At 36.1% G+C, this 25,014-nt stretch overlaps 1 protein-coding gene across 1 annotated transcript in view; it reads right to left on the bottom strand.

Annotated features, from left to right (window-relative positions):
• Window positions 1-25,014, bottom strand: part of BIRC6 (baculoviral IAP repeat containing 6) — a 164,111-nt gene that overhangs the window by 96,192 nt on the left and 42,905 nt on the right. The window contains exons 23-45 of the mRNA XM_031059804.1: window positions 23,196-23,329; window positions 21,990-22,124; window positions 21,252-21,439; window positions 20,301-20,615; window positions 19,829-19,928; window positions 19,119-19,333; window positions 18,739-18,947; window positions 18,111-18,457; window positions 16,815-17,034; window positions 15,742-15,875; window positions 13,132-13,269; window positions 12,192-12,319; window positions 11,643-11,774; window positions 9,472-9,687; window positions 8,913-9,096; window positions 8,379-8,534; window positions 7,910-8,043; window positions 6,221-6,374; window positions 5,333-5,449; window positions 4,257-4,411; window positions 2,933-3,059; window positions 1,975-2,085; window positions 222-355 (exon numbers count right to left, since the gene is read on the bottom strand). Coding sequence (XP_030915664.1) covers window positions 222-355; window positions 1,975-2,085; window positions 2,933-3,059; window positions 4,257-4,411; window positions 5,333-5,449; window positions 6,221-6,374; window positions 7,910-8,043; window positions 8,379-8,534; window positions 8,913-9,096; window positions 9,472-9,687; window positions 11,643-11,774; window positions 12,192-12,319; window positions 13,132-13,269; window positions 15,742-15,875; window positions 16,815-17,034; window positions 18,111-18,457; window positions 18,739-18,947; window positions 19,119-19,333; window positions 19,829-19,928; window positions 20,301-20,615; window positions 21,252-21,439; window positions 21,990-22,124; window positions 23,196-23,329 — 3,883 coding nt within the window. The remainder of the gene's footprint in view (window positions 1-221; window positions 356-1,974; window positions 2,086-2,932; window positions 3,060-4,256; window positions 4,412-5,332; window positions 5,450-6,220; window positions 6,375-7,909; window positions 8,044-8,378; window positions 8,535-8,912; window positions 9,097-9,471; window positions 9,688-11,642; window positions 11,775-12,191; window positions 12,320-13,131; window positions 13,270-15,741; window positions 15,876-16,814; window positions 17,035-18,110; window positions 18,458-18,738; window positions 18,948-19,118; window positions 19,334-19,828; window positions 19,929-20,300; window positions 20,616-21,251; window positions 21,440-21,989; window positions 22,125-23,195; window positions 23,330-25,014) is intronic.

Here is a 25,014-nt window from a genome sequence, read left to right as displayed (position 1 = left end):
CTGTGGCAAGTCTCCAGAGAGCTGTGAAAACGTACCAGCACTACTGAGAGTGTATCAACAACATGAACTTCCCTATGGCTGCTCATCAGAACCAACTAAGTCTATAACTAGAAGAAGAAACAAGACAAGGATATAATACATTATGAATGAACACATATTTCTGTCAAGTATCTTGAAATCCTACTGCAAAAAGTTTTTCTCTTATTTTAATTGCTCATTACCTGTGGACTGTGTTGATTCGTTCCATGAGGGTTAGTGCCAGAAAGAAATTTCACTAACACATGAATAAGGTTGGGATCTGACACCAACAATTGGGCAGTACTTTCCTGAGCTCCAATGGCACTGCTTGGACCAGCTTAAAAATAAAGACAAAAATTACACGTGTAATCTTAAACATTAAGCATAAATCAAGTATTTTTAGTGCAAAACCCTTATATTTATATCATGATGCGGAAATGGTGTCACGTAAATCAGGTATCAAAAACTGCTTACTCAGGACCACAATTTTGAGTTTTCCAGTAAGTACAGATACAAAGCCCCAAAACCATCTAATCAGTGTTCCAAGCTTGCTAAGGCAGCATTCCTGAAAATCAATATTAATTTTGTAGGTGCAATACATACAGACATTTTTATTTGTCTTTTTTTGTTAGTCCAACACTTGAATAAGACTCAAGTGCCTTTTTCAGTTTGTCAGACAGAGACCAAGTGTTCTATTACTCTGTAAACAATCACAGTATTTTTGTTCTTGGCACATGCAAAGACTTCTCAGAATAAAACTGTAGGGAGCTTAACAGATAAGAACTCTGAAGACTGGAATTTGAGTTAAAATACACCCTTCAGTGATCAAACAAATGAGCTTTAGTAAATGTGAAGTCTTTCTCTTGCAGTAGTAGTATACTGAATCAGTTCAAAGCCCTGAAAAAAGACCAATGTGAAACAGATCCTGTGGAAGTGGGACAATGCTTTCTGATAAATGCCATCATGCTAATGTTCTCCCTTTCACAACTGGCTCAGGTGTACAGCTGCCCCTGGGGGAGTTACAGGGACATTCACACATAGGCCTGAATGTGGTTATCCCTTCTGATAAGGTGTGACTGACTCAAGAGTTGACAGTACATGTGCTTGTAACTGAAGGTAGTTATTCCAGAGATCAGGCCATGATCTATTCTCAAATACTACGAAGAAGAGTGAAGTCTCAGTTTGTGCATAAGTCTCTTTCATTAGTTTTTTGCAGCTCTACTTCTTCACCTGATGGCAAAAATTTCAGCAGATTTTTGTGAGACTGAATTCTAAATAACATCACAGAAAGTAAAAATTTTATGAACAAAGTGCATCTTAAAGTCAATGACTTGAAATGGCAAATATGAAAAAAAGATTCATAGGCAATATTTAAAAACTACTTCTTTTAATTTCTATCAGTGTTGTGGCAAAATCTCATTCACAACGTGAGATCATTTCTGGTGTGTTGTGGAGCAATATAGAGAATGTGAGATACTTCTGGTATGCATAGGGAAATGAAATGGCTGGATTTCTATTTTAATAGATTCAGCTGCTGGGGGCTTATTTTCTGATGGCTTAATATAAGCAGTGACTGGTGCCTGCAGATTTACAAAAATATTCCCACTCTGTCAGAAAAACTTCCATCTCATTCACAGCAACTTAATCATTCCTCTCTGCTACTTCTTCTCATACTACAAAACTAATTCTTCCCAGAGATCATTAGCTAGTCCTAAAACGGTTTTTTGGAAGACACTGATGATTTACATATAATGACATTTTCTTTTACCATAAGGGTTTCTGTTTCCCATGGTACAAAGCAATTCAAGGAGCTCACTCTTGAAAAGGCTGAAGTAAATGGAGAACAAAAGCATGCATACGACAGAAGGAATGTTCTGGAAGTCTTCTGATGGAATCAACATTCATTTGTACATCTCTAAAACTGTCAACATAAAAAAACCTACTGAACAAACTTACCATTAAGCTGCATATTTGTCATGAGTGTTAGGCTGTGAAGCACAAGGCACCACGTCCGAAGTAAAGTATTAGGATACCATGCCAGAACTGACAGGAAGCTAGTTACTGAAGCTGTCAAGAAAAACAGTTTTTTTCAAGCTTTAATCTTTGAGGTATTACTATAAATTTCTAATTTTTACTGCAAGGTGCTATGCTGATTATTGTTATTAATATTATTGTTCCTTGCATCCATTTTATTTTGACCACTGTTTCACTGTTCCTGCAACTACTGTTGCAGGAAATTAGGAAAAGAAACCTCATCAAAACTTCACAGGAACTGGTCCACAGAACTTTCTACAGTGTACACACCATGACATCTCAAAGAAAACTATACCAAGAAACTGGTTTCAAATGTTTTCATGGAAGTCAGTTTAACAGGTTCATTATATCAGGCACTAATACTTTTGATTATCACAAGACACCATAGACTTTCTTAATTAAATAGCATAACATATTGCAAAGAAAAAAAATTCAGCATGCCTTCATACTAGATTGATAGTCTGATGCTCAACAGTAATGGAGGTTTCCCACTCTGCTGACCCCTTTGTTAGGGGAGGCAGAGGATGGTACAAAGGAGAGTAAATTCATCAGAAAAGTTCACAGTTCATCTCAGACTAAGAAGTAGATTTTAATGAGTCATCTTGGGAATAATTCTGAGTTAAGAACCACAAATTTTACCATTTCATTTCTACTAATTTTATAAAAATTGAATCAATCAACTCTCAGTTACACTCTAGCAATGTATTTTCCACTTTAAGAAGAAAACGAGACCAAGAGTTCTTTAATAAGAACATAGAAATTATGTCAACACTGATCTTAGTAAAAATACTTACAGCAATACTTTTTGCTTATTAGAAAAAATTGAGTATTAAAAAAAAAAAAAAGCCCAAACTTATTTCCCATACTTAATATATTTTACCTTGGTTTAGGGAAACAACAGGTATTCGGTTAGCATTATAAAGGAAAATATCAGCACCACTATCTTTACTTCCAGAGGAGCTGGAATTCAGGCTTAATGTGAGCCACAGCTGCAATAGGGATTCAAGCTGAAAGAAAGGGAAAAAAACCCCACTATAAGAACAAACTCAGAACCCCAGAGCATCAAAATTTTAATTTTAAAAGCCTGATCTACATTCTCAGCTGCTACTATTTCACTGCACACACACACTCCCTCTCTCTTTCACTGGATTTGAAAATTCTGCTAAACATAATATTCAAGGCAAATTCAGCCTAACTAGCAAATGCTTCTGCTATTGTTTTTGTAATTGATGTCTTCCAAATAATTTCTCTGAAGAAGTTTCTTCAAACTTGTGTTAAGAAAATGCTGCTTTGCACACTGTTTGGAAATACCTTTATCATAACTCTATACCTGTAACATGTACAGGTAGGCTTACAGGTTTGCAGGGAAGCTTTTGGAATGTTATTAAAATGATAGTTTCCCAGTCAACCAAAATTATTCAAAAGGCCCATTTATCTAATAAGAAACCTCAGAGATGCTGATGCTTACTCTGAATAATTCCCCTGAGGAAAATAACTTTAGACATTCTGGGGAAGCATCAAGGATGTTTAAATATCTCATCCAAAACAGTTTCTTGTGTAAGGAACAATTGAGGGATGGAGTCAGCCACTCTATGAAAACATCAAGAGGGAGGCAGGCATCTAATCATTATATATACAGCATGCATGGCTTTCCTTTGTATGAATCAAGAAAAGCATTGCTAAACCAATGACTTCTCAAAAAGCAAACTTTTAAATTTGCTATTACCATAGTGGATCATTGGATAATTCAGATTGGAAGGAACCTTTGCAAGTTATCCAATCCAGTCTGCTCAAAGGAATGCGAAAGAAGATATCAGACTTTGTCACTTGGGGGTTTATTCAACTGTGTTTTGAAAACCTCCATAAATCTCCATTTGTCATTAAGTGTCACTTAGCAACATTTTTCATTAATAAGCAAACAATTACCATTCAGTGGACATAGAAACTTGTTTTTAAATATGCAAATGTATATCAGTTTTCCACGGTAACAAGCAATGTCTGCTTTCACAAAGGCTTTCAGAGCTTTGTTTATTACATTGTTCTAATTTGTTTATTACAGTACTGTTGTCCATGACATATTCATAAGCAATGAAGCACATAACCTAACAGATTACTTGAACCCTAACTAGCAAGAAGTAGAGGAAAGCAACTCTCAAATTTAGAGAAAAATACTATCAGAACATTTAAAATTCAAAATTCTCTACCTGAACATGGTGGACTTGCAGCATGGAAAAGAGTTTGTTGAAGCATGCACTCAGCATAGGTAAAGATGACAACTGCACAATCAGCTGGGCATTTTGGTTAGCAGCATGTAATCCCCTCAGCAAGGAATCGTCTGTGCCACTGGGAGACTGCGTCACTAGAAAACAAAACAGGGCACCATCCCCCCATGAATTACTCTGAAAAGTTGCCAGAAGTCATTTCCTAACTATTTCCTTGCATTTTGTACTTAAGTGAAAGACACTTTTTTATAATTTAGCAGAACATCTTCAACACAGTGTTGAGTTGATTTGGACTACTGACTGCCATAGTAGTGGCATATTTGAATGTCAAACATTTCCATCTTCACAAAAACTGTTTGGAACCAAGTCCGCACAAATACATTTTCACAGCTATTACAGCAGTGCCCTGGTAAGACAAACAATTGGAACATCTCTTTCATGCATTACAGGGCCACTGTTGCAGACAATAATGAACTTCCAGAGAACAAACTCTGAAGATATCACTAAACCTACTCCATCACTACATACTCAACCAATGACTGCATGCATATTGAAGTACCCAGAGGGCTACAAAGAAACACATTTTAACAAGATGGGCAGCACAACTCACTGAAAAAAGGTTCAAAAGTAAAACACTGAGTGTTTTTGTAACATAAAGCTCATTGAACAGCCGAGTTCAAAATTGTATTCAAGTATATTCACTTTCATCACTTAGTAGGTGTAACCGTCAAATGCAAAGAGCTTTCAAACACCAAGAATGAAGCCTCCACAAGAAGCTTAATGTTTGCTTGCACCTAGACCTAAAGCTGAAAATTTGCCCTTCTTTGTAGCATAATCCATGTACATAGTTGACTGTTTCACAGAATGTCTTAAATACAGGCATATAAGTTAATAAAAAAATCTGAATGAAGAAATATCTCTAAAGTTCAGCCTAATAAGAAAACTCAAGCAAAATGTAACTTTTTCTCATCTACTAAGTGACTACAGAAAACATAACTACAAACTTCAAAGCATCATGATCATTATGTGAAGAGAATGATTTGACATCATGTAGTTACATGTAGGAGATGTGTTTGTTAATGCTTGTAGAATGGAATCAGCCTCCAGTGTAGACATCATTTTCAGCATCAGCTCAGCCTGCTGCTCAAGTCCAACTTCCAGACGTGCATCTAAAGCTACAGAAGGCAACAAAAAAGGTAAAACTGAGTATATCAAGGACATACATAATTACAGGATCACAGAATATCCTGAATTGGAAGGGACCCACAAGGATCATCAAATCAAACTCCTAAGAGAATGGCCCATATGGGCACTGGACCCACAACCTTGGTGTTACCAGCACCATGCTCTGAACAACTGAGCTCATCTCACCTTTAATTTGTTCCTTTAACTTTCTATAACATTCTTACAGACCTGAAATACATAATTATTAAAATACTGTATTTCTGTGAAACAGACCCAATTTCTTTCCACACTTACTTTACTATCACACATGACAATCTGCATATGTTCAAGTCATTTCTTCCTAAGGCAACAGCTCTCAAATGAGAACTAAAAAGTTCTTCCCAGTGTGGCAAAAGAAAAATTTATCACACATTTCAGTAGTACTACAAATGAAACAAGTGTGCCACTTCACTCCTTTGGGGTAGAGCCAACTACAAAAGAGCTTCCAAAATTTCCTGAGAAAACAGAAATTATTTAAAACTGCCTATAAGAGCATTCCAAAATCTTAGAAAATAAGATTTTCTGCTATGTTGGGCTTTTTTAAATGTAAGTCTCACATTATATTCTCTCAGTTACTACTGGAAAAAAAAAGTGGCATATATAAAATGTAATTCTTTCCTCTTAAAATACATAGATATTGCTAAAATAATTTATTGTCCTAAGGTGTCAAATACAGTATTACAGAAAAGGGACCATGAACAGAACTTCAATTCACTGCCTACCTTGAGAGACTGATATGCTGACAGTTTGTGATCCATTTTTTTCTGTAGTTACAGGTGGCTTTGCAACTGGAATTCCAACACCACCAATGTAAGGATTGTAATTGTAGGTGCCATATTCAGCACCCCAGTAATCATACCAGGTGCTGCTTATAGGCTAAAAAAAGAAACAAAAAACAAAGGAAAAACAATAAATGGCAAGTCTTTAGATTGCCAAAAGCTTTTAGTGACTAAAAACAAATGTGGAACTTAAAAAAATTAAAACCAGAAGACTGGTTCCAATAGCTTTAGAAAATTGTTTCAATCCTTATTGTGGTATAAGCTACTGAATCCTTAGTGATTATCAAAATCCAGCAGTGTGGTTACCTGCCTCAAAGATTCAAGAAGCCAATTTGAAAATGTTATCATCGGTTTTTCTTCCCACATTTGTACCATATTGTAAATTTGGAAGTAGAGCATTACACAGATATTTTGAGTAATTAAGTACCTTGAAGCCTCAGGGAGGCTCAGGGACTATTTGTACTGGGCACTGAAAAAGAAACAGCTGAGTAATCTCTACTTGTGTCATAATTTAAGACACTAAAAAAGCACATGGACACAAGGAAAAAAGTAATGTAACGCTGTATAAAGGCAATTTGCATATGCTGGCCTTTTTAATGGTGAGATCCAAGACTAACTGTTATTTTTGAGATAAAGAAGCAAATATTAAGAAGGATGAAGAATCAAGAAGTTTCATGGTGATTTTTTGGTAGACATCAAAGCAGGTAATAAGACAATAAAGATATCTTGGATGAAGCTGACTAAAGAGTACTGCCACATGACATGACAGGAGAATAAAGAAGGCAGGAAACATCAGTAACACAGACATTCAGCAGTAAGTGTAATTATTGGTGGTAGACTGAGATTTAAAGTAAAAATTGTTTACATGATAGGTAATGGGTGGAAGGACATATGAGGGAATACAGAAAAAAAATTCAATGTTTTCTGAGCAGGTGGTGGGACAGATAATTTAGGTTAATTCAAATGAGAGGTTTAAGTCAATAGTGATAGGCATGGAAAAACTCCAAATGTTATCCTTCTTAACAGAGAAAAGACACTCAATATTTCATTATGAACAGTGTGTTTCTTTGAAGTCTAAAGATTTTTGGTTTTTTACAGACATTGAGAGCATTGTAACTGTAAAACATATGTATATTTAGCCTTAATTTTAAGTATAAAAGTACTTAGTAATTTTCTTGTTACCCAGTGAAGTAAATTTTGAAGTGAGTTGCTTCTCTTCATAGTCTGAAGCCAATCTGAGCACAAGCTACTGTTGGTTTCCTTTTTTAAATACAATACTAACAACATAAACTCATCTTAAGATCAGTCACAGAAATGGTGCACTGTTTTTAATAAAAAGAACAAGACTAGATCTTGTTTTTTCATTATGCATTTGTTGTCTTCAACACGTGCTAATGTGTGAGTAAACTCAGAACCTCTTGTTTACACAAGTATCTTCATGCAAAGGTAAAATATTTTGTGGTCAACTGAGAAGTGAATATTTGCATTCTTTCCAGTCATTCCACATTAAACATCACAAAAAACTAGCAGCAGGTCTAAGATATCAAATACCACTACTGAAGAAGTGTAAGAGAGTAAGGATTTTTCTATCTCACATGTAAAGGTTATCTTGAAAATTTAGGTGTGACATACCTTGAAGACTTTGGCTGCAAGGGGATCTTTTTCCAAATCAATATCCAAAGGATCAATATCAACTTCCATCAGGTCTTGCAGTAATTCAAGATCAATGTCCTTATCTTTTTCCAATGATGACAAGGGTGGAGCACCTTGAATCATTAAAGGAATATTAACATTAGCAAGTTAAAATTATACAACAAGGATGCATAATACACTTAACAGATATTTTTAACCTTTTTAGTATTAAAACTTTGTGAAAAAAGTTAAAATATGCAATCAAGTTGCCTTTTTAAAAAGAATATGAAAAATACCCATTTTTTACTTGCCAGATGTAAAACTAAATTAATTACTCAAACTGCCTATACTATCCAAAACTATTTATACTATCACCAAAAAGTCTTTTACTGCTACCTTGATAGATGTGTAAAATTGTTTTTTACTCTTTTCAATAAATACACATATACAGAATTATGGAATAATTTACCTGTAATGTCATGTGTCAAAGGTTCATCTATGGTTTCCACTAACTGAACAGTAGACTGCTGGAGAGAGTCATCAGAATCTCCAGCTGAAGCTCCAGCATCTTCTCCCAAAGCACTTTCTTCCATAGCTTCAGCTGCTATAGGTGCCAACAACTCTCCTAGGTATTAAATTAAGCAGACAACTTCATTTCAAACTTTATTCCCCTTACAAATTAACATCCCAGTGCCTACGCCAATGTAATTTTTTTCATCTAACTCTAAATCCTCTGGGGGCTTATTTCTTCAAGGGGAAATGTTCTGAATAATTTTCAAATAATCAGGGTCACATAAAAATGAACTTTTCAATGTACAAGTCACTCTAATTGCAATTTTAAATCACATTTTTACACACTAACCTGTTATGATTTTTTTGGGTTCTTTTAATAATTTAGACTGTGTCAGCAGATTAACATAGTGATAAACTCCCCCCCAAAATACTAAAGGAAGAAAGATTCAAGAGCAAGATATCTTCTAAAGAATATGATCTTAAAACAAACCTGCTAGAATGTCCTGCAGCATACAAGTCAGAGAATACTGAGCCCATGCTCCTCCCCAAGAGATGTCTCCTCTGTTAAAGTCAGTTCCAACAAGAAGCAGCAATAATCTTTCTAATTGAGTCTCATTTACAATCTCACATAAATGAATTGTTGGTCTTGTAGCATTTGCAATTCTAGCAAGAACCTATTAAAATAAGAAAGTTTAAATATATGCCTATTCATAGTTAACCCTATGAAAGTATACAATAACTTTATTTTCTATGATTATTAGATTTTGCTTATAAATAAATCAGGTATTTTTACCAGCTCATACTTTAGAATTTCACAAGTGTTATTACATGGATATATTTTTTTAAAGCTAGTTTTTCCATGCAATTTTATATTATATTATAAGTCACACAAAAAGTGACAGATCAGAAAAACTACTTCACCAGAAATGAGTAGCCATTTTAGTGCTGCAGCTAATCTTACCGTCAAACAAGCAAAAATGCAGCAATAGAAAACTAATTTCATGTGGTTGCTACTGCAGGTACATAGTGATGTTCCATATTATGTTTACCTTACAAACAAAAAGAAGTAAATCTGCATGGCAAGTAAAGTCCATGGACAAGAGAAAGAGTGCCAGCTTTTGCACTACAGAAATGCAACGTTCGTGTGCCAGTGTAAAGGGAAGTGGTTCAATTTCTGGAGTTTCCTTTGCTGTTGATACTTCTGTATCTAAAGAAGAACGAGGCCATTCTGCAGTTCGACGCAGGCGTATTAAGTCCTTGAAGTGCTGCAGAAATTAAATTTGAAAAAACAGTTACAGTTTAAAACTGACCTCTAAATCCTTTCCCAATGAATCAGTGTGGCAGCAATAACAGAGACCATGGAACTCCTTAAAAAAATAGAAGGAAGTCTAAAAATAGATGAGAATCTGGAATGGAATGAAGGCTTTATTGGCAGAAATTTGTTTGGGCAGCATGTTATCTCAGATGACAAACGCATAATCAAATTCAGTTCTGCAAAAGTGCCAATTAAGCCTTATGTATATTATAACACCTATTGAAAACACGTATTTTCAAAGTTTCTTTCATATTTCCACACATGTACATAAAGCTACAGTTACCATAAAGCAAACTGCATATAAAAATAGCATGGAAATTTACTTTTACAAGAACACTGACTTTTCAGTTCTTCACATTCGATAAATCATCAGGAATTTCTAAATTTCTTAATACTGCCATGATACAAAGTACGTATCATTCATACCATAAACTGAACTAGTTTGATTTTTGATCATGGTTCTGAACTAAAACCTTTCTGACAGAGGGCCTATATGCAATGGAGAAAAGAAGGCGCTTTTATTAATCCTCTCATCCACCAAGGGCATTCATTTAGCAGCTCAGCTCATTGTATCAGCTACACTAGCAGTGTACATTAGATAACATAACTGCCTCTTACAATCTCACTTAAGCAGTAGCTACTGAAGTAGACCAAAGAAAGAGCTATTTAGTAAGACAAAGGTTTCACTCTCTCCTAAATGCACTACATGTCTCACGTCACTCACAGTTTGTCATAACTAGAAGTGATTAGTAGGCAAAATAGCAACACGCATAAAATGCAACTTTTCAAGGGTGCAGTAACACCTTACCTACAAGAAACTACAAGAGGAAAGATCTTTAGTTCAACACGGTTTTTTTATGCAACATGGCTAATATAAAGTGAGACTTAAAACAGCTGGACAGCACAGTTCAGCCAGTAACTCATTTAAAGGTGTCTCAAGGGGCCGCCAGTGGAGTAGCACCCTTGGTATAACCTGCTGGAATAAAGCAGAAGATAGTGCAGGAAAGAACAGCTCATGACAAGCACAGTTAGTGAACTTAGGGCTTTATTTTTATGCTAGTGATTTTTTTTTTCCATAATTACTAGAAATTTTAAGATTTCCTTTAGATTGCCTGTAAGGTCCAACATCTTGTAATCTCCTTCTACAGACCCATTTTCAGGCATCCGAACAGACATTAATACGTCTTGAACTAGGGAATAAATATTTCAAGAGAAATATTTCTCTCAAAATATTGACATTTCAAGAAAAATATTACCTAAGTTTGGTAGCTGGAAAGATTGACACATTTTTTGTGTTCCCTGCAAAGTCCATGTTGTCATTGTCTGAAATCCCTAAATTTCAGCATCTCCTCTCATAGCCAAAACAATTCTTTAACTACATCATCAACTCTCAATATCTGGGGCCTATTGCAAGATGCCACAGCTGAAGTGGTGGGGACCTTTAGGAAGGTAAAGAGCTTATGACAAACTTCAAAAATAATTCTCAGAAATCATATTTATTAGTTTGGGAAGACAGACATTGACATGATTATTTTTGATTACTCAACCAGGAAAGCATCTAGAAGAGCATCATGCACAAAAGCTACCCATACAAAGTACTACTTTATCTCTTTATTGCTGTATGTTATCCAAAGTTTAATGACATGACTGGCATTCTCAGAGCTACAAGTTTATTTGTAATTTTGGCCATGACTACCTAAAAGAATCCTGTAGAACAATTAACTATTTTTCACAGAGCAATAAATTTCCAGATGACCGCTTTTTTCAGTATTAGAATATACTTGATAGCAGCCATGATGAAACAATTTTTTGTAATAAGGTCAAAGTAAGACAAAAATGACTTGGCAGGAACAGGTCTTTTCACATAAAGGACAAGAAATCAGTTACAGTTTCAGAGCATCATACCTTTGAAGTAGCCTGCTTTAGTTTTGCCTGTTCTACTAAAAGTTTGTATGATGATCCTTTGTTGCTTTGTATTTTCTCTTTTTCCATCTGTTCCACCAAAGCCTTCTGTTTTGCTTTTAATAAGTTAAGTTGCTAAAAGAAAATGTTAATAGGAATAAATGAAAATTTAAGCAATAAGATGTTAAAAGGATCAGTATGTTCACATGATAGCAATCTTCAGTTCAAACTAACTTGAGCTTTTAAATACTTTTAAATCACAGCTTAGGTGCTTGCACTCAGGTGTACTCAGATTTATGTAGAAAGTACATTATATTTATTGTCCAACAGAGCACAACAGTACACCCCAACATTTGTTTTTCTAGCAGATCCCTTGCCCCATGGTTTTAGATGAATGTCAAAGAAGTTAGGCAGCCTTTAGCTACAGAATCAGACCTATGCAAAAGCAAGGCTGAATGAGTCCCAATGCCAAAGCTGTTGTTTCAAGAAATGAGATATCCTATAAATGAGACACACTTCTGTGAAAATGGCCACTACCATGCAGGAAGTCACCTGTTTATGATGCACGAGCTGCTTCCTGATCTTTCGGGAATACAGTCTATCGAGGCTACTGTTGCCTTTAGTAGATCTGCTCAGACTCTGAGTGTGAAGACTATTATTTATAAAACTCCACTGGTTTCCTAATGGAAATAAAATTTTAAAAATTAATCCATCTTATTAAAAACTCCTTTAACTCTAGAGAAAAGCCTTTATGTTTCAATGGTTAGCATCTCCACATACAAGTACTAAAGAAACAAGCTAGATCAAACTCTTGGCATTATTCAACTATCCCCACTCATAGTAGTATTTCTGTGTGATATTCAAATGCAGTGGTACCATCTTTTTTTCATTATTCTTAGAACATATAAGCAGGCAAGGAACTCTGTCCTAAGTAAAAACAGATAAACATCTTCATAACATAAAAGCTTTATTTTAATTTTTAGAAAATATATTAGAAGAAAACCATAGCTAATCAAAGTAATAATAATAACAATTATAACAATGATGATGACAATAACAACAATATATAGTACATATTATTATTATTAGTACTACTATTATTATGAAATAAATGAAAACCAGACAAAAACCAATTTAAAAATAGTGGATACAAATACCAAAACATTTATGAAGCCATAGCACTGGCCCTTTCTCACAACACAAAGTGTCTCAACATGGTGCACGTTCAATTGTAAAATCCCAGTCACACCGTAATATACAGACATTTCACAAATTAAAATCAATCCTGCATTTTTCACTTGAAGAAATGAAAGAGATTACATTTATAAGGACATGCGGATGTAAATAAGCAGACAAGAATGAAAATAAAAAGATCACAACATGCATTTTTAAAATCTCTTTTTTCAAGTGAATAGAAAATGTATTTCAGGTATTTGAACAACTTCCATAGCAATACCCATAGAATGAACTTTTGATAATAAAGGTGATGTACCTGTCAAAAAGCGTTCCCTCTCTTTTCCATTCAGAGGTTTCTTGGCTGTGGCTGCTTCATCTTCAACAGTAGCTACATAATCCAGTAGTCTGGACACCAGCATTACAACCCAACTGATCATGGGAATATCTAAAACTCCTTCAAAATAAACAAATTTCAGTGCTTTAATAAATTTCTGAAGACATAAACATCACATATTTCACATCACTAGGTGACAAAGACTCCACTCCCCTCTTTTTCTCTTTTAAAAGGAGAGTTAGAGTCTGAGCACTCATAAATGAGGAAAGAAATCAGTATAAAACTTAGGCGCAAACAAAAATGTCACAGTTCCCTTAGTATGATTAAGTTGGATGTCAAAAGCTTCACCTCAACTGTTCAAGCTAAAAATTAAGCTGCGTTTTTCTTAAAAAGCATCAAAAATTTAATGTCTAAATTTCCTAAATACCAAATGCATAATGACAGCTGCTTGCATTCAAGTACATGAAGTAGATATCTCAAATTCTACAGCGTGCAATTCCTCCATCAAGCAGGGCTCCAATAAGATAGTTATAACCATACATACTGATACCTCCATCTTGACTTCTCCATGACTGTATTTCATGTAGTTATCCGAATAAGTTGCAGGAAAGCCAAGAGTGACTTCAGACTCAATGAACCACACTGGTGGCACTAAAGACTGGCTAACGCCTATTTCAGTCTCACACTTTAAAAGTTGTGTTTTTGTACAGGCAGAAAGGAAAAAAAACTTATCTCGCGCATCACGCAAGAAAAATCTTTGTGCACATGGAAATCCTAATGAACAGTTCCAAAGTGAACTCATAACTGCTCAACAAAACCAGAAACCTTCAAATAATGACCACCTAATTACAGTCATTATGCAAATGGCATAATTCTACCATGCCAATATAGCAAAGACATCAGCACGAGAGGTTACACCCAAATTTTCCTATCAGTGCACTGTGCTGAGCCACATTTAACTACACTGTGCTTTTCATGCACTGACCTCAAAAAAGCTGCAATTAATTCAAACTATTATTAAATGCAGATCAAACAAGAAAACTAAGGCAGAGAAATGATCCACCCAAAATCACATGTAGCTGCTGGCATCCAAGCATTAGGATGCAGCCTGACTTTTTAACTGCAGTTTCCTGAGCACACTTTGACAGAAAGCAGCCCATCCCATGGAGGCAGAGGAAGGACCTGGACTGGAGCCACAGACTAAATTGCAAGAACAGAAATGAGGAGCATTGGTGACTGCTACACACCTTTTTGACTGGCAGACTAAAAAAAAAGGATCCTGCTGCAAAGTGAAGCACATACCTTTTCATAATTCTGTTAAAACAAGACCATTTATTTTCCTTTAATCTCACAAAAAAAAAATCTCAGCTTCTCTCCCTCCCTCCCTCCAAATGTCTTTTGCTTATTCCTTTTTTCCTCGTCCGGTCTCAAAGTTTACAACTTCTCTCCACCCCTAACACTCACCTCTTGCTCTGATTTTCCTTTGCTTTTCCACTTTTTCCCCAATAAGTATTCACCCCTTTGACTCTGATTTATGTGTGACAGTTCTCAAATAGGAATTTCTTCTGCCATACCTGATGCTTCCACCACACATAATATTGCCCTAGTACTCACCTGTACTGTCCAGGAGGAAGGAAGCTGGAAGACCAGCAAATAAAGCTCTGAAGTATCAGTTACTTCTGCTTCCTAAAGTCCTCCATGAGGACAACTAGTAAGGCAAGAGCTATGAAAGGAATTGGAAGCTGTGGGGAGAGTGCAAACAGAGGTAGAGGAGATGTAAGCTTGGGTTTGCCTCAAACTAGTTAGAGACTATAGCAGGATATGGCCCCGATAGAGAAAGCACATGGTAGATCAGTGGGAAGCAATGGGACAGCTTCTGACACCAGCTGTAGGTCTGTAAGAACAGAGTCTCAACTGGCACTTCACAGACCTCACAAGGCTAAGAATTTTAAACAACTGATCTTCTTATAATGCTTTGCTACCTGTACATAACAAATGAAGTAGCCTAAGGTGTGATGTTTTCAAAAATAAGAATTTGCGTCAACCTTGGGGTAGTTAAGAGAACACTCAAAGAAAATCAAGTTTGCGGGATATAACTCCAATAAATTTTTAGGATCAAAAAAAGTAAATTCCTTGTAATTACAAAAAGCCCCACAAGAACAAACTGTGTAGTCTGCAGAAACCACACAGATACACTTAACAAACTTGTTTTCATATCTGTTTCACCTCAAAAACTTGAAACTTAGAAAGGATCTCATGAGCAAAAAGGTGCATTTCTTTCCAAACCACTAAATCCCAAACTCATTCACTAGAGGTGCCTATATATTGAATGTTCCCCCCACTCTGCCCAAGCTTCCTAGCTGAAATATAAATAATCAAATTGGTTTTGCTCAGTTTTAATGGGGTGGGGGAAGGAATCTCTTTTAGCACCTAAAGAACAAGAAGATGAATCACATTTTAAAAGACAACTGTGTTTTAAAAATATAGTAAACAAGCAATTTCTTCTTTTAATACACAAAAAATTGTGAGTTAGTCTCTCAATTTTCTGGTTTATAATGAATATGAAAATAATCTCCCAAATTAGAAGGCTACCTTCGGTTCTTCTGTGCACAGGTAAATGAGGTTGCAGTGGTGACAGCAGGTTATCCAGGAGATTCAGTAAACTTTCTAAAACACCACTGTTGCTAAGCGATCTTTGGCCAATGCAAGAAAGCAACATGAAGACCCTAAAAACAAAATTTACATATTTAAGATTTTATTTATTTTTCAGATTCAGTAATATCCTGCAACACCCCTTATATAACATTATTGTCCTAGGATTTCATCTGAAACACAGGTTGCTACAGAAAGGAGTACTGTGGCCCAGCTAGTAGGCTGGATTTGACATTCTTATTGTTAAGGTTAATGCAGCATTTTAGGGTGAACATCTCTTTCACCCTGAAGAGGTCAGCAGAGTCTTCCACATCTGAAACAAGATCTCATCCATTTTATTTCCTATTACATATTACCAATAGCAGGGAACAAGAATGAAATATATGGATTCTTATATTCTTGAATTATTAATTTTAAAAATATATGAAAATATAGGTGTTGCTGTTCAAATAAGGCAGAAAGCCTCTAAGCAGCAAATAAGTTTGATTAAAATAAAATGCTAACATTTAGAATACTAAAGACCTCAATCAATACTCTGAAATGATCAATACATCTAACATTCAGTGCTCAACTCTACACGTTCTTGCTCTTATCTCAGTGCAGTCTTTTGCAGTGAATGCTAATAGTGTATGTACCCTCCAGCCTCAGTCCCACTTTCAAATACTGGAGAAGAGCAGCTCTATGATGAGGGTACATTTAAGCCTGATAAAAGAGAAGGCCACTTTTGACACTGCACAGCAATCCTGCTAGGTATGCAAAGACCTCCAAGTAAGAAAAAATAGCAAATTTTTGTGGTGTAAGAACCAAACAGGTGCAATACATGACTGCAATTTACATTTATCATCTGCAGTACTTTTCTGGGTCTATTTCTTAAAACAGTGAAAGCCATTGAGTGAAAAAACCATCAGTGAAAACCATTCAGCCCCATTTTGTCAATTCCAATGCTAAGTTATGAACAATGAAATTACTTCACTGATCCACAGGTAATGTATCAATATAAATTAATACCTTACCTGTCTTGTGGAAATATAAGAAGTTGCTCTGAATTGTACAGTTCCTGCAGTACATTTGAGAGAAACTGACCCCACCACCTTTCCCCTCCACAGAGCTGAACCAGCAGAAGGCCAGTGTGCAATCGGATCTTGGGGGTTCCACTGATGCACAGGTGTTTAAATAACTCCTCACAAGCTTGAGCATGAAAAGTACTCTGCAGAACCACAGGAACCGAGTGCCCTTTTAGGAAAAGAGAACACCTCTGTTTAAAGAAACAGTGACTTGAAAACATAGGAAGAAGTTTGCAGTAAGTTTTTTAAACTACTACAATTAGACTAACTGACACAGGAGTAAAGGAGGTGAGAACATATGGGGAGATGGGGATTTGTAGGCAACTCAAAGACCAGGCCATTTGGTCAAAACCAAATCAATACTATGTCAGTGCAAATACTCCACAGAACCTACATGAAGCAAAAAACAAACCTCTATCATGTTTTAGAACAAACTGGCACAGAAAATCACATAAGAACTTATCAACAAGGAAACTTAATGTTTCCTTTTTTTTTGTTTTTTGTTTTTATTTTTTTTAACACCACCAACTCCTACTCAGATTTTTCAATTTCAATTTGCCAAAACTTCATTCAATAGCAAGCTTAGGAAATAAAAATCTTTACTGGATATCAAAATATCATGAACGAACTAGAAATACTGGTTTTATGAGTTCACTACCACCACCACCACTCTCGAGGCAACTTCTGCTTCCTCGGCCTGCTTTTAACTGCCTAATCCATCCCCAGCATTGCACTGGCCTCAACTGCTCAGAGATCCTTTCACAAGGTGATTCTGCCTGTGGAAACCACCTGAGTATTCTGCCTGGGCAGTGTTTTGTTACTTCAGCAAACTGGATCATCCCAAGGAAGATCAGATGACTATCTGAAAAAGGAATATGCAGGCAGGACTACACAAAAGCAAGAAGGACCTTGACACCTTCTCCCATCCTTTTCAGGAAGTGGTTAGGCCAGCTTGGTGCCACTGGTAAAGCTTTAGAAAGTATGCTATCACCTACTAAAATCACAGTAGATGTGGTTTGGAGCAGCCTGATCTAGTGAAAGATGTCATTCTCCATGGCAGGGTGTTGGAACTGGATGATCTTTAAGATCCCTTCAAACTCAAACACCATTCTACATTTCTATGATTCTACATCTAAACATAGTATAAAGGCCTTATAGTAGAAAAGTACAGGTCAAGAAATAAAAATAATTGGAAATTGTTTCTACTAACATGACAAAAAAATCAAAACCTCAAAAAAAACTGACCATTGGATGAATGTAGCAAACTGAGCAAAGTATCCAGTAAGTATCTAATGATGGTGCGGAGCTGTTCTGTCGATGACATCTGAATCAACTCTTTTGGATCAGATTGTTCCTTCAGTGTTTTCCTGCTTGCACCTAAAGCTACTTTGAGTCTCTGAACAGCATGGTGAGCCAAGTTGAGTTGAAGCTGCAGCTGAATGCAATCCTGGTAAGCAGAAAATACTCTGCTGTCTTCTTCTACTGCCTTGTCTGGCTTTCTCAAAAAGTACTGGGCATTGTTAGCACTATTGAGCGGTGGCAGGTCAATACTCTGCAGAAGGATTTCCAACCGATGACAGGCCAAATTGTACCTAAAGGGAAATAGTCAAAAAGCACAATTCAATACACATTAGCAAACAGCAACACACCCTGCCAGAAGCCAAATCCTGGTCCATTGTGAATGCACTGTTAAAACAGATACAGAAAAAAATACAGTGTAGTCTTTATTATTGCTCCAAAGATATTCACAACAACTCTACAGAGTATTTTTTGGTGTGAAGAATATAATGGGAAGAAAAAAAATCTGCAACATTATGATATCACAGTGGTTTACATTAAAAAAAATAGCAAATACATTTTTTTTTCTTCTAACCTGCACTGTATGTCTTCTTGCAATGCAACCATCATTGCCAAATGTTGATCAATTTCTGGCTGATTTGCTGATTCACCTTCTCCTCTGAGGGGATCATGCATTAGTTTCAGCTCATTTTCATAGGGTAGGATATAGGTATGGCCATAATAAAATCCTAATGGGATTTTTGCTCTGGCATTTGTGCTACCATATCGACCAATAACAGTGATCTGAAAGAAAATGCAACTATATTGTAATACAATTGTATCAAAACAAGAAAAATAAACACCAGGTCAAAAATACATTAAAAAATTATAGTGAAAAAGAGTTTGGTCTGAAGAGAGCTTAAGCGAAAGTTCATGTACTAATGCACATCAAGAACTTTAAAAAGATCCTTTTACCTTCATAAACCTGCAAACTGGGGGTGGCAACAAGTCATGCAAAATAAGTGAATGTGTGCTAATGTCAGTAGCCACTACCAGTCGCCTTCCATCCACTTCTTCTCCTAAAGTCCAGATGTCAATGGACAAAGAAGCCAGATCTCCACAAGTGGGAATCAATACATCTGTCAGTAATATAGGTCTTCCAAAATCCAGGGTCACAAATCTTCTTGCTCCTAGGTGAGAAAAACAGGATTGCCTGAAAGAGCAGTGTGTGCTAACCAGCAAGATATGTTACTTCTCAAACAATAAAGCCATGTTTATGTATTGTTTAAAAGGTATATAAAGGTTTATGCATTGTTTAAAAGCTATATTTGCATACTTGAGGCTAAAAATAGCTGCACAATCCCAGAAACTCCCACTACAGCTTGAACACTTTGAGAAGAAAATTTTGGCATCAACTTAAATGAAGCTGTTTTGCTTTTCACGCATTATTTTTGAACAGGTGCTCTGTTCAGACACCCAACATATCCCCCAAGACTCCAGCATTTTTCAACTATCATCAAGTGCCAGGTCTAAAACTCACAGGTAACACAGAACACAAACCGAGAAATATCTTTACTCTGGAAAGCTAAGAGAGACTGTAGCTAAGCAACTTATTTAAAGCCCCAGAAAATATTCCACTTCTTACTAGAACGTGTCAAAACTACTATTAGGAATTGTGGTTTTACCTGAGTGCATTCGCTCTATAATAATTGACTGATGAGGTGGAGGTTGAAGAAAATGTGAAGCATGAGATATTGCAAGAGCAAGGCCAGATCCAAGTGGATTCTGAGGAGTGGAAAAACATCAGTAAAATTAAGTGATTAACATCTACGCATTTGTTGTGAGTTGTTAAAGATGTCTAATTTTGACAACACTACACTTAAATTTGAGCATGAACCATCAAAATGTATGAAGTACTAAGTTCAAAGGATTATTAACTCCTTACACTGTTAAGCTAGCTCCAATAAAGAGAAACCAGATGAGGTACTGTAACAATACCATCTTGCTTTCATAAGTTCTTTTCTCATGGTATAAATTTAGCAATATATTCTTCACATCTCACCCAAATATATATATATTTACTAGCACTCAGTTATAAATTAAGACCCTGGTAATGCTTACAGCATCTTGTTTCTCTAAGAAAAAGAAAATAATTACCGTTCTAGACTTGCTTGTATTTTTGTTATGTGCTGCAAGGTTAACTGTTGGGGGGTCAATGACTGAACCCGGAAAAAGCTGAGCAAGTTCTGCATTAATGACAGCAGAAACTGCTTCATTAGGTGGAGTCAAAGGTGGAGTCATGAAGAGAGGAGTTGTTTTTGGTGTGGGTGGAATGACATCTGAAGGATGAATGAAGAACCCTGGCGCTGCTACTGTATTGGAAGGCACAGAGTTGTGAACAGGACCAACTGCTGATGCTGCTGCTGCCGCTGCTGCCGTTGTCTGATGCAGTTTTGCTTCCAGCTTAGCTTTCTGTGGAGAAGATGAAAGCAATGTATGTAGCAGATAATACTACTTGTGAACATGAGAGTAGTACTGACCCACAAGTTTAACTGTGATTATACAACTGGATTTACTAAACCTAAGCTACCTTCAATACAGGTAAGCTGAAAAAAAGCTTACCTGTAAGCTGAAAAATTAAACTACTAAACTATTTAGCTTGACTCACAAGCTGAGGAACATGAGTAATTATATGGAATAATAAAAAGAAAAGTAAAAATCCTACACTGAACAGAAAAGTAGAGTCAACACAGCCAAGCACTGGCCAGCTAACAATGGCTTTATGACTGGCACTTCCCTGTGTCAGCAACCGTGCTTTTCATTCTGGTATGCTTTTTCAATTCCAGACTGATATACTTACTTATGAAGACTTAGGTTTTATTACAAACTCCCAGCCCACCCTTAAAATACATAAAAAACTAAGTCTGAAAGACCAAAGCAGCATGGGAGACACTACCAGCATTTTGCTTAAGAAGAGCGAAGCAGAGCGCTGAGCAGTTCCTTCCTCAAATACACTATACAGAAAAAAAAAGCCATCTAGGTCTGCAACTACTTTCTCAGCTTTCGAAGTTTAGATACAGCACTAAAAACAGCCAAATGGCCTCCAACCTGTTGCTGAAGCTTCAAAAGCTGCTGCTGTTTCTCTTGCAGCACCTGGAGCTGTTGCTCGGCTGAGGCCATTGCATGAGAGAGAGACTGCAAAGCTACCTGGGCTGCTGAACTCAGGGCTGTCGAGGCTTCCCCAACTGTTCCTGAAGAGAGGCCACCAACTGCTGGGGTAACCCCAAAGGTACTCACTGGCATGAAACAAACAAACAAAATAAAACACCCATGTAGAAATTATAAAACACACCTTTAATTCCTTACAAATTGTTCAGAGCAATGCAAAACCAAGAGAAAGATCTTTTTAATCCAGTTCTTGCTACAAGGTAACATCATCTTGAGTTACAAAGTATATGGTTTACAGACTATGCACTTGGATCACAGAAAAGCCATCTATTGCTCTGGAATTCTTCCACCACGAAAGCTTGTAAGGTAAAGATGCAAGCTTGTACATTATACTCTCCAATAGAAACAAATGGATTCAAGTTAATATTCTTAAAATCCACTTTGTTTGCTAAGATCCAAGAAGTTTAACTCCACATATCTGTTCAGTGACCCAACATATGCCTTTCTTCACATATAGAAATTATTTAAGAAAAAACAAATCACAGACAAAACATTTCAACAGTTGCAAAACTACAAGCAATCAGTTTGTCAAACAGTGCCATTATGTTCAATTAAAGATGTACTATGGAATTATTCTAAGTAGAAAAAATGAAAAATTGTATATACCAGTAAACGTACTTGCATCGTCCCTTTCTATTCTAGTTCCATCACTTGTTGAAACACAGGTAAAGTGCAGAGGTTCAACTTCCAGAAGTCCAGTAAGAGAAGTAAAACTACCTTCAGCAGCTGCACAGCTACTTATTTTCCCATTTCCTGAAAAAGAAACATGTATCTGCACAGTCAGCCAATTTTTTCTTCATAGTGACATTTCAATTCGTGAAGTGTCAAAAGGGACAACTAAATATAATGTACATATTTTACTAGTTCATGTTGTAGAAGAAACAACATTATCACATCCTCAATATAAATGGGGATTTGCTGTCAAATCTGAAGAGAGCATATTAATAAGTCAAATTGTCAACTGTGACAGAAGCATCATATAACCTTCTTAATTCCAGAAAAAATCATATATGGATGCTCTATTCTTTCTACACTGAAAGCAAATTAGCTTGCAAAAATATATTGATGTTACCTAAAAGGAAGAAGAAGAAACTGTCAGACCAACTAAGATCATAGACAAATTTAGTGTAAAACCCAGACTATTAATCAGTATCCAAACAAATTCACGAAGTTGTATGGAGGAAAGGACAGGAAGGAGAAAGACAATAGCATACAAGAGAAGGAAAGGAGTCACTATGAGTGATGAACACACTTACTATGAAAACAATTTCCTGACAGGTAAAAATTATCTAGTTCTTTAGGACATCACAGGGTCTAAAGGTTCACTTATGAATTAACCAGAGAAGATAGACACAAATATGCTTTTAAGGTATTTTAACTCCTCTAAAACAGAAAAAAATACCTCATTAAACCTTTATATTTAAGTAGAAGAATGCCATATGGCAGCTTTCCAACTTCAGAAAAATCCATTTAGGTTTCTCTGCCTATGTGGGTGTGGCTAGCCTAAATGAATAATAACACAGCTCAAGGAAGTTACTTGAAAGAGGTGACAGATGATTCCTAGATGACTGACCCAGGGAATGAGAGCAGCCTTTCTGTCTAATCTCTACCCTGAGATATTCCACAGGAAAAGAAAATAACAGATTCCAGAAAGAGGCTTTTTCTTCTTGTCCTAAGGCAACAGGAAACGCAAAAGATACCATGAGCAAGAGAATACCTTGGGCTTCAGCTTGGTTAGAAAGTATAAAATCACATATTCAGGAAAAGAAAACACTATAATAGAGATTTATCAATTCTACCACAATCACTGCTAAACATACATACCTGACAGAACATCAGACAAATCAATTTCATCTGACTGCACTCCAATACTGCTGTTGTATACATTTTTACAAGAAGAGCCACATATTTCCAAATCAAACAGAACTGGATCAAAAGGTGAACTGTATAATCCATATCTGCAAATAAGACAAACAGCACCATTCACACAATAAGAACTCATACAAAATTATTTACAGTAAAAGATCAAGTACCTTACCATCCAGATTTATTATATTCCAAACTATTCTGTACATTCATTAGACACATCTTAGAAATTATCGCTTGCTTACAGTTTATTAAAAATCTTTATTTGATGGCATTTTCAAACAGCTTATAATGCTAAGTAAGTAACTCTTTAGTAATCAAGAGTTTTGAAGATGCAATACTGTCCTGGAAACATGACACACAATCACACTAGACATGAAAATAGAACTACAAGCCTTAGACAATGAGCAAGACACACTACTGCACATGGTAAACGAGACATTAGTCTGAAGTCAATAAAAACACTGTACTGTTTCAAAACAGCAGAAGAAATTCCACCTCAACTTGTTCTTCCAGCAAAAGTAAGAATTAAAAAAGGAAATGCTGCTAGGCATACCAGTCAACATTTGTGATAAATACCTTAACAGAAGAAAACTCATAGCATTTACTCTGGCAGTACGGAAGGGCAAAAAATAGCACCATCACCTGAAGTGGTCCCAAATCAATTATGGTTTTATAAGCCAAGAAAAAGGAAACTCCAAAGTAGTATCAAAATCAGTGAGGTTTTTTGTTTGTTTGTGGTTTTGTTTAAAAGTGTTTTTTTGTTGTTGCTGTTTTGGGGTTTTTTTTAGTGTTTACCAATACCTATTACCAGCAACTGAAAAGAGGAAAAAAAATGGAAATTGGGCTAAATGACTATGCCAGATTAGAAAGAAAGAATGCATATGTGTAGATACAAAAGTGAGAAACATAACACTATGCACTTTGGCAACAGACAGAAGAAATTTGAAATATTTCCACAAACACACTAGCAAGGGCAGTAAGTTCTTCCACCCCCCCTTTTCCCTCTGCCTCCAAGCAGTTCCTCTTTTCTTTACCAGCTGAAGTAAAAGCCCCCAACATACTGAGAAGGCTGGAATGTTTAAATGTCTTCTTTGATCAAGTCATCACAAAAGTGTAAATGTCTACATGAATACAACACCAGCAACAAGGTAAAAACAGATTCTAGACTTCTCTGATTGTCGAAGTGTTTCCACATTAGGCGGGGTCAGTGCTTTTGGCCACACAATACTATGATTGTAATTATCAAAAAATGAGGAACCATGATACAAAAAGGCAAATCATCTGAAAATTACAGATCAACCCCATTTAACATTACATTTCCCAACCAAGGTACTTAGCAGGTAGCAAATTTAAAATAACTTTATACTCAGAACAACACAGGATAGACTTGGTTGCTCTACAAGCATGCATTAGACAGGACCAGTGCATCCTACACATCTGACAAGACTGATGTGCTTGCTGCCTGACCTTTTTTTGCACACCAGCCAAGACAACACACAATGCTCCTGTGAAGTGGCTACTAAAACACACAAAAATGCTCAGACAAAATTCAGTGTGGTACCTTCACAGCCTGCTTTAGACATCAGATTTAAACATTCAATAAATCAGGTCAGCTCAACACCAACACTGATTACTTACAGGTTTTAAATAAAGAGTTTGATTTATTAAATAAGCAGGTGATGAAATGTCAAAATTCTGCAAGAGTATTGTAGAGTAGAATTAGAATTTGAACATACTGCAGAGGGTTTAATTTATTCTGTCCAGCCCAGATTTA

This window comes from Geospiza fortis, unplaced genomic scaffold (genome assembly GCF_000277835.1).
Source record: "Geospiza fortis unplaced genomic scaffold, GeoFor_1.0 scaffold41, whole genome shotgun sequence".
Lineage (NCBI taxonomy): Eukaryota > Metazoa > Chordata > Aves > Passeriformes > Thraupidae > Geospiza > Geospiza fortis.
The sequence above is the reverse complement of the archived record's forward strand: the minus strand, read 5'-3'. Positions and strand labels throughout refer to the sequence as shown.